The following is a 10,539-nucleotide window of genomic DNA, read 5'->3' on the forward strand; positions in this document are numbered from 1 at the left end:
GGTCAGAGTTCAAGCTTTATGGAGAAACTCTTTGATTGAAGCGGGTCCACCTTTTCTTAAGAAAATAGCATGACTTCCAGACTCTCAAAAGCTCAAGATAAAATATAAGCAAGGATTTCGGGAACAGACTGAACACTGATTACAAAATTTGGGAGGTGTAATTGAGATTGTCAACACACTTCTAAAATAAAAATCAGCGAACAAAAACTGCTTATGTGCAGCTAGCTCGGGAGGTATATCTGATTGGTCGATGTCACTATTGACAGCACCTTAACTTGGGGGAGTCTATTGTGTATTATCCAATGATAACGGTAAGATTCAGCCAACCAATTAGATAACAGCCAATTAGATAACAGCTCCCAACAAAAAATGAAGGATGATCCAGACCTGAATACAGATGTCTTAGGAGATGACTTCACTTGAAAGCTTCCAAAGGAGAGAAGAAATCGCGATAAGATTTTGCCCTCCTAACTTCAATGGAGCAAAAACTGATTGACTTGGCAGCGTTAGCCCTACGTACCGTGCTGTGTGTTCCCGGCGTTATACGGCTTCGGTGGGAGGCCGTATAACGCCGGAAACACTCAGAACGGTACGCAGGGCTCAAGTACTCGTAAGCTATAAACCCGTAACCCATGCCGACTTCCAAGGATCAAAGAAGTAAGGCAGTGATCGTATAATCGATTGAGTCTCCGGTACTACCCGAGAATATCCTATAGGAATATTTGTATTTCAGAGCCGTGCTGCATTTCGTTTGATACCAAAAGTGTTTACACCCCTGATAAAACATCGTTTGAACATGAGAATTCAAAAACACTCGCCCAGTGTATGCAAATAGCCGCGTCAACAATAATCCCCCTATCGTGTGTCCACGGTCCTTTAACTTCTGGTAACGCATAAGTTGTTCTTTCCTTCAACCAAAGTCGCTCCACAATTGGAGGGACCGTGGTTCAAGAGTTAATATCCTTAGATACAATGACCCCCACACTGAGTATAATGAAGTATTAGCCTCATTTGGCATGTAGAAATGCATGCATTTCACATGTTGTCATTTCCTTGGAACTTTCCCAAAAGAGTTGGTTAATACCATACAAGAAGCAATTTCGAAATGCAATGTATTGAAAAAGTTTTATACTTGCTAGATTACAAGAAAATTGTCGAAATAACTCCGTTTTTTTGAATTGGACCCATACCCCTCAAAAAACTGCCGACTGGACTCAATCGTTTTTTCTCACAGTGTATTTGATAAATATTTGATATAATATGTCACGCTGCATTCATTGCACTGTCAACAATCCATGTGCTTTTTACTACATCTGAGTGTTTTGGAAATCTCTACCTCAAAGAAATGACAACACTTGAATCGTATTCAACCCACACTACAGCTGATTATACAGTATTGTGAGCATAGATGTGGAGTTTCACCGACAATTTTATGGTTTTAATATTTTGCGACTTTATTTGCATGCTTATTGTATAATGCACACACACTTGGCTTTACGATAAGATCTTCCAATATCACAACCATGGATGCATAATATAATGCGATGGTCGTCAACCTGCCGATATTCGTCGATGAACGTTAAACCAAGTGACCAAGTCTGTCGACATTATTTTTGTTGTCTTTAGAAGTGAACTTTGCATTCAACTGTGCTCATTTAAACTTCCATGGCCGAAGCAGCGATTCAGCGGGGGATCTTAAGTTGCAGTGATGCACCAGCCCACCCCCCCCCCCCCCCAAGCCGACGTCATTCTGTGGAGGGGCAGTCCGGGAAATACGTGGGGAAAAGCCGCAAACTACATTACTTTATAGAAGGGGGTTTCCCTTTGAAAATTGACCCTTTCCTTTTGAAAAAATTGACACTTTCCTAATGACTCTGTTCTTGAACAGATCAAATAAATAGCGTCCATGTACCATTTGTTCGGCCACAGAACCTGAAAAAGGATTTGGTGAGACACGTCTGTAGGTGTTGTGTGGCAGTTTCTCGCACGTACGAGTGTTTTAAAGGCACTGCATTTACTGCAAGCAGCAAGAATTGTAATTTTTCTGTTGGAAAATATTTTCAAGGTACGTCTATTGTTGTATTGCCGTATTGCCTACTCCAGAATCTTAAAATATTAAGAATGACACTATGGGTAATCGATATATCGATATAATCGTATATATATATATATATTATATATATATATATATATATATATATATATATATATATATATATATATATATATGATATTTGGTGGGGGCAATTTTTAACCTTGACGAAGAGGGTTTAAACCCACGAAATGTCGGACAGTAAATTTTAGTTTGTAGCGAAGAACATTGTGTCCTGTAGTTGGTGCTGCTTGACCTGTTCTCTCTCTCTCTCTCTCTCTCTCTCTCTCTCTCTCTCTCTCTCTCTCTCTCTCTCTCTCTGGGCAAAAATTGTTAAATGCTTTATTTTGCAGTTATGCAGATTTTAAAATCCAAGTTACTCGCAATAAGATCGGATGCAACATCATGTTATTTTCCTGTTCGGGGAGTGGAATAGATTGCATGTCATGCATACTATCTAAACGAGAAAGAGAAGAACCTGATCACGTTTAGAACTCGGAAAATTTTTGTGTCAGCATCGCGACAAACCTGTCCACCCTTGCATGTCGAAAACGGGCATACTTATACTGTTGAGGTACGCGTACATATTGAGAACACGAAATTTTCCCTTCACATCGTGAATATTTCCTGAAATATATGAGATTTTTCTGTGTTTCTTTGAAATTAGGAGACAAGACATGAGCATTCGGTATCTATTGGCTAGCATCGTATTTTCTTTCACGGTCTCTGAGGGCGCACTCCAATACACTGATGGAGTTCCACAATCGCCATTCACCGGGTGCTTACCATGCTGCATGAAGGGAGACACCGGTCCACCTGGCCCACCGGGTCCTCCAGTTCAGAGAAAAGTCGCTTTCTCGGTAGCCCGTACCACCGGCATGACATCCAATCCAAGCCAACAGGTGGTCATATTCGATCACGTGTTCACCAATGTTGGCAACGGTTATGACGTCAACACTGGATTTTTCACCTGTCCTGTTAGTGGAACTTACTTTATCGCCTTCAACGCTCTGAAGTACTACAATCGAAATCTGCACGTCAAACTGATGAAGAACGATACCGAAGTCATCGCTGCGCATTCTGGGATGGGAAGCGGCACGGCTGGGCCGAGTGAGGTGGCACATACTGGAAGCGACGTAATTATCGCTTGCACTGAAGGTGATCGACTGTGGATCAAGTTGAATTACGCCAGTGGTTACTCTTACCAATTCGTCAGCCATCCAACCCATAAATACACATCATTCTCTGGCTACATGATCTTCGATAACTAAAGCGACGATGAACTCAATGCAATCATGAACCTGTGGTAGGTCCATGGTGTAATGAGGAATTATTGTACAAGATTTTTCGTGCACATCTCTTTCACATATGTTGTATGTCTGCTGGTCCAACGTTTGAAACTTTACATTTTTAATAGTTATTCCTTATAAAGCACATAAAACGCCATCTATAAAACTTCAAGTTATCATATAGAAACCGATACAAGTCATTCAACCTTGATATGTTGCCTGATATGCACATCTCTTTCACATATGTTGTATGTCTGCTGGTCCAACGTTTGAAACTTTACATTTTTAATAGTTATTCCTTATAAAGCACATAAAACGCCATCTATAAAACTTCAAGTTATCATATAGAAACCGATACAAGTCATTCAACCTTGATATGTTGCCTGATATGTTCTATTGTTTTTTTATCTTTTAAATAAAATCTTGTGATTCATTCACTGTAAACGCTGACTGATATGTCTCTGTAACTCGTCCAGTCGCAGTCGAAGAGGAATTTTGTGTCTTTTTGTGATTTTGCTGATGAAAGTGATGAAAATAACAACGATCATTGTGATAGTGATGATTTTGGGTGATGATGATTACAATGACAAGAACGATAACACGGTGATGATGATGATGATGATGATGATGATGATGGTGTTCAGTGTCATAGTTGTAGCCCGCTGCCACTGATAGTGATGATGGCGACGACTTTGATGATGATGATGTTGGTGACGAAGAAGAAGAAGAAGATTTGGATTTTTCAAATGAACGTTTATTACTAAAATTAATCTCTTGCACAGAAAAGTACATATCAAAACAATTCAAATTTTGAGATGAAAAGCATAAATGAAATCAGACAAATGCGTTATAGCAAATGATGGTCAATTACTGAAAAAAAACTAAGCAAAATTGGACTCTTTAAAAACCAGCAAAAACTGCAAAATGGTTATTACACTGAAGCTGGAGCGAGACGGAGAGAACTGGTGAAAAGGCAAACAGGTAGCTATATCACTTGCAACATAGGAAAGCACAATTTTGTCAATGACAGAAGGCAAGATGAGAGGTGCATGAAAAATCTCCACTGAATAGGAGAAAGCAAAAGAAAGTTCCGAAACGAGAAAACGACAACAGAAATTTGCAAAGAAATAGAACAAGAACACCTTACATCTTGCAGAAAAATGCCGCCTTACTGCCAATGAGAAGGGACATGCCAGCCAAGAATCTTCTCAACTGACTACCCCCTCTCAATCCGAGGAGTACGGTGCCCAGGACGAGTTAGGATTTGGCAAAAAGGAAAGTGTGCTTAGAGGTGAAAGCACACAAAAGAAAGAAGTGTTCACAACAAAATTGAATCAATAGTAATTATTCCATCAATGTTTACGGAAACAATGATGTCATTAATACACCAAATGTTTTTGAAAGCACTTATGTTTGAATTAAGCGTAACGTAATTGTATTCTTCTAAAATGCGAGAACAAACTCGCCTTTTAATAACAGAAACAAGCATTTTACCGGTTTAGGGATCATGATCATTAATTGCATTTCGTCTCGTCAAATGAATTGCAATTTTAGTTGTCATAAAAAGAAAATTTAAAAGCGCAAAAGTATTCTTGTCCATGTACAATTTAGCAAAAGGTTGGCCTTAAACAAACCACCAGTATAAAATCTTGCATTCCTGACCAAGAAAACGGTGACAGAGTTTATGAAGGAGAATGAACAAAGGAGAAAGACGAGGGCATTCTAAAAATATGTGTAAAGGGTCATCTCTAGCACTACAGAAAACACAATCAGAGGATGAAGAAGAAGAAGATTTTGATTTTTCAAATGAACGTTTATTACTAAAATTAATCTAATGTACAGAAAAGTACATATCAAAACAATTCAAATTTTGACACGAAAAGCAAAAATGAAATCAGACAAATGCATAATGGCAAATGATGGTCAATTATTGAAAATACTGAGCAAAGTTGAACTATTAAAAACAGCAAAAACTGCAAAGTGGCAAATACACTGATGCTGGAGCGAGACGGAGAGAATTGGTGAAAAGGGAAACAGGTAGCTATAACACTTGCAACATGGGCAAAGAAACCAAATAAATCTGAAAAAAGCACAATTTTGTTATTGACAGAAGGCAAGATGCGAGGTGCATGAAGAAGAAGATTTTGATTTTTCAAATAAACGTTTATTACTAAAAATAGTCTCCTGTACAGACAAGTACATATCAAAACAATTCAAATTTTGAGACAAAAAGCAAAATGAAATCTGACAATGCTTTATAGCAAATGATGGTCAATTACTGAAAATACTAAACAAAATTGGACTGTAAAAAATCAGCAAAAACTGCAAAATGGCTATGATACCGATGCTGGAGCGAGACGGAGAGAACTGGTGAAAAGGCAAACAGGTAGCTATATCACTTGCAACATGGGGAAGGAAACCACTTAAATCTGAAAAAAGCACAATTTTGTTAATGACAAAAGGCAAGATGCGAGGTGCATGAAAATCTCCACTGAATAGGAGAAAGCAAAAGAAAACATCCGAAACAAGAAGAAGAAGAAGGAGAAGATTTTTAAATGAACGTTAAATACTAAAATCAAACATTTCTACAGAATAGTACATATAAAAACAATTCAATTTTTAGAGACGAAAAAAAACAAAAACAAATGGAACATCTGATAATCAAACACTGAAGAACTGGAACAATACAGGACACTGTGTAAACTGAATAGCAATAATTGCTGAAAAAAACTGCAAATTTTGCAATGACACTAAAACCATGACGAGACAGGGGGGATAACTGATGGAATAAGCAAACAGGTAGCTATTCTTAAACGACATGAGGATAAAAATCAGCGCTCTCTGGGAAAAAGCACAATTTATGCCAATGGATGCGAGGTGCATAAATATTCTCCCATGAGCAGAAGAAAGCAGAAAAAAATTCCGAATTGCGAATTGAAATGAGCAACAGCAATTTTAAAGACCTTAGGACATGAAAAACAAAAAAAAACACCTAACATCATACAGAAACTGCCGCCTAACCGCCTATGAGAAGGGACATGCCAGCCAAGAATCTTATGAAGTACTGACTACCCCTCTCATTCCGAGGAGTACGCTGCCCATGACGAGTTAGGTGTCGACAAAGAGCAGAGTGTGCTCAAAAGTGAAAACACACAAAAGGTGTGTAGTCAAAACAAAATTGAATCAATGGTAATTTTTCATCAATGTCTACACAAGCAATAATGTCATTAAGGGGACAAAGTCGACCATTTTTTATGAATTTTGTTTGATACGAGATAGTACTTACAATTGTTTGACATGTTGAAAGATACTGAATGAATGGGTGACCATGCATATATTCGGCCCCGGTTTAAGACAAATTAAATGAAACCATCGCGAAAATGAATACATGGTCATGACCATGTATTCATTTTCGCGATGGTTTCATGTATCTAAAACCGGGGTCGAATATATGCATGGTCACCCATTCATTCAGTACCTTTCAACATGTTAAACAATGTAAGTAGTATCTCACATCAAACAAAATTCATGAAAAACGGCCGACTTTGTCCCTTTAACACACCAAATGTATTTGAAAGCACTTATGTTTGAATTGAGCGTAAAGTAATTGTATTCGATCCAAAATGCAAGCACGAACTCGCCTTTTGAAAACAGAAACAAACATATTACTGGCCCGAGAATCATAATCCTGACGAGATAAACACAGAAAGCAACTGTATAAATCGATTTGAAATTCATTATAAAAAAAGTTTGAGAGGTTTGAATATGATTCAAACACAAATAGGACAGTAGGTGTACCTAGTCAAGCAATGCTCCATTTTCACCCAATATAAAAAGTTGTCAAAATTGAAAGTTTAATTATTAGCGGCGATTATAATTTATAATATTTTAGCGGTTTCAAACGATGCATACTTTGGTATCCAGGTACTAAATTATGCATAGATGGCGAGTTCTACCGTTAATGAGTTACGGTTTTAATATATTCCGACTTCATTTGCATGCGTATTCTATAACATGCACACTTGGCATTGTAACGATAAGATCTCCCCATATCACAGCCATGGATGTATGATATGATACGATGGTCATCAATCTGCCGAATCATATTCGTCGATAAGCGTAAACCAAGTGACCAAGTCTGTCGACATTATTTTTTATTGTCATTAGAAATGAATTCGAACCTTGCATGCAACTGTGCTCATTGGAACTTCCATGGGCGAAGCAGCGATTCAGCGGGGAGCTGAAGCTGCAGTGATGAAGCAGCCCCCCTCCCCACTAAACCAATTTCATTCTCTGGAGGGGGCATTCCGGGAAAGACGTAGGGGGAAAACCGCGATCGCTCATCTCATAGAAGGGGGTTTCCCTTTGAAAATTGACATTTTCATATTGACTGTGTTTTTAAACAGATCAAATAAATAGCGTATATGTTCCATCAGTTCGGTCATACACCCAGAAAAAGGATTTGGTAATACACGTCTGCAGGTGTTGTGTGGCAGTTTCTCGCACGTCATATACGAGTGTTTGAAAGGTCCTACATCCACTGCAAGCAGCAAGATTTCGTAATTTTTTTCTGTCTAAATAGATCTTCAAGGTAAGTCTATTATTGCAATGTCTTCCTGAATGCTATCACAATCTTAAAACATTTCAGAAAACACTTTTATTGGGGACATGTTTAGATTTTGGTGAACATAAAGTAAAAATGGTCCCGAATATTTAGCATTTCGAGACTCGATCGCAAGGGCTAACATATTAAATTTAGTTTTGTGGATATCAGGAATGGCAATATAGCCCCGCTTGCTTAAAGTTGCCATATATGTATGTATATATATATATATATATATATATATATATATATATATATATATATATATATATATATATATATATATATATATATATACGTGTTTAGTTCAAGATCAGTTGGAGTAGAGAGCTCAATAATAGAGTAGAGCTAAATACACAACTGAGTTGATCAGGATAATCTAAATTACATTTCCACTACAAATTTGTTTCGTATAGATAGCAGAGCCGCCTACACTCATCGGGAGGCTGTGTTCGACTGAAACGTTTAGGCTGCTGATTGCAGTCGAACACAGCCACCCGATGAGTGTAGGCGGCTCTGCTGTCTATACGAAACAAATTTGTAGTGGAAATGTAATTTAGATTATCCTGATCAACTCAGTTGTGTTATATATATATATATATATATATATATATATATATATATATATATATATATATATATATATATATATATATATATTAGACAGATAGAGATAATGACACAAATTACTTCAAGTATAAAGAAATGATATCTTTTCATGCATCCTGCAATCAAGACAAAAGAAGTGAAAGGATTCTTAGCTCTTCACTCTCATTTATATGTTCGGGACGTACTATTCCATTTGTAGGTGGTTTTAAAATTTGATAAATCAATATTTGATAAGTGATGTTTAAAACAAATATTATTTATCAAATTTTGTTACTCGCAATTGGTCCGATGCAACCATCATGTTATTTTTCTGTTTGGGGAGTGGAATAGATTGCATGTCATGCATACTATCTAAACGAGAAAGAAAACAACCTGACCATGTTTGGAACTCGGAAAATATGTGTCAGCATCGCGACCATCCTGTCCATCCGTACATGTCGAAAACTGGCATACAACTACTTTATTAGTGACATAAATGTACTGTTGATGCTACGTGTACATATTGAGAATATGGAATTTTCCCTTCACACCAACGATATGTCTTTTCGTATGAAATGTATGGAATTTTTGTGTGTTTCTTGAAATAGGAGAGAAGATATGAGCATTCGGTATCTATTGGCTGGCATCGTATTTTCTTTAATGGTCTCTGAGGGCGCACTCAAAGACACTGATGGAGTTCCACAATCGCCATTCACCGGGTGCTTACCATGCTGCATGAAGGGAGACACCGGTCCACCTGGCCCACCGGGTCCTCCAGTTCAGAGAAAAGTCGCTTTCTCGGTAGCCCGTACCACCGGCATGACATCCAATCCAAGCCAACAGGTGGTCATATTCGATCACGTGTTCACCAATGTGGGCAACGGTTATGACGCCAACACTGGATTTTTCACCTGTCCTGTTAGTGGAACTTACTTTATCGCCTTCAACGCTCTGAAGTACTACAATCGAAATCTGCACGTCAAACTGATGAAGAATAATACCGAAGTCATCGCTGCGCATTCTGGGATGGGAAGCGGCACGGCTGGGCCGAGCGAGTTGGCAAACACCGGAAATGACGTAATTATCCCTTGCAAAGAAGGTGATCGACTGTGGATCAAGTTAAGTTACGCCAGTGGCCACACTTTCCAATTCTTCAGCCATCCAACCCATAAATATACATCATTCTCTGGATACATGATCTTCGATAACTAAAGCGACGATGAACTCAATGCAGTCATGAACCTGTGGTAGCTCTATTGTGCAATGAAAAATTATTGTACAAGATTTTTCGTGCACACCTCTTTTACATATATTACATGTCTGCTTGTTTAAGTTAAAATCTTTACATGACTTAAAGTAGTTATCCCGTTTGAATTATATACACCGACACCGATAAAACTTCTTCAGTCATTATAGAAACCGATACAAGTCATTCATCCTTGATATGTTTTGCAATATTCCATTAATATGTTCTCCTGTTGCACGTACTTTTTCTGTCTTCAAATAAAATCTAGTGATTCATTACAAACACTGACTGATTTGTCTCTATAACTTGTCCAGTCGGGGTCGAAAAGAGGGATTCTGTGGTAGTGAGTTTTTGTGATTTGTGTTTTGACGATGAATGTGATGATAATAACGACGATCATTGTGATAGTGATGATTTTTGGTGGTGACGATTGCAATGACAAGAATGATGACACGGTGATGGTGATGATGATGATGATGATGATGATGATGGCGGCGACGACCAAGAAGAAGAGGAAGAAGGGGAAGAGGAAGAAGACTTTCAAATGAACGTTTAATACTAAAATCAAACATCTCTACAGAATAGTACATGTGAAAACAATTCAATTTTTAAAGACGAAAAGCAAAATTGAAATTTGACAAAAAGATGGAAACATCTGATGATCAAACACCGAAAGACTTGAAAAACTTTACACCGTCGAAACTGAACAGTATTGGCTGAA

At 37.9% G+C, this 10,539-nt stretch overlaps 2 protein-coding genes across 2 annotated transcripts; both read left to right on the forward strand.

Moving 5' to 3' along the window:
• Nucleotides 1–2,769: 2,769 nt before the first annotated feature.
• Nucleotides 2,770–3,363, forward strand: LOC139148506 (complement C1q tumor necrosis factor-related protein 4-like). The gene has a single exon (XM_070719997.1). The coding sequence runs from the start codon at nt 2,770–2,772 to the stop codon at nt 3,361–3,363; it is 594 nt and encodes a 197-aa protein (XP_070576098.1).
• Nucleotides 3,364–7,853: 4,490 nt separating this feature from the next.
• On the forward strand, nt 7,854–9,821 carry LOC139147839 (complement C1q tumor necrosis factor-related protein 4-like). Its single transcript, XM_070719050.1, has 2 exons — nt 7,854–7,972; nt 9,181–9,821. Exon 2 carries the CDS (start codon nt 9,191–9,193, stop codon nt 9,782–9,784), a length of 594 nt encoding a protein of 197 aa, XP_070575151.1. The 5' UTR covers nt 7,854–7,972; nt 9,181–9,190; the 3' UTR covers nt 9,785–9,821.
• The last annotated feature ends 718 nt before the right edge of the window (nt 9,822–10,539 follow it).

The sequence above is a fragment of the Ptychodera flava genome, chromosome 13, assembly GCF_041260155.1.
Source record: "Ptychodera flava strain L36383 chromosome 13, AS_Pfla_20210202, whole genome shotgun sequence".
Taxonomy (NCBI): Eukaryota; Metazoa; Hemichordata; class Enteropneusta; family Ptychoderidae; genus Ptychodera; species Ptychodera flava.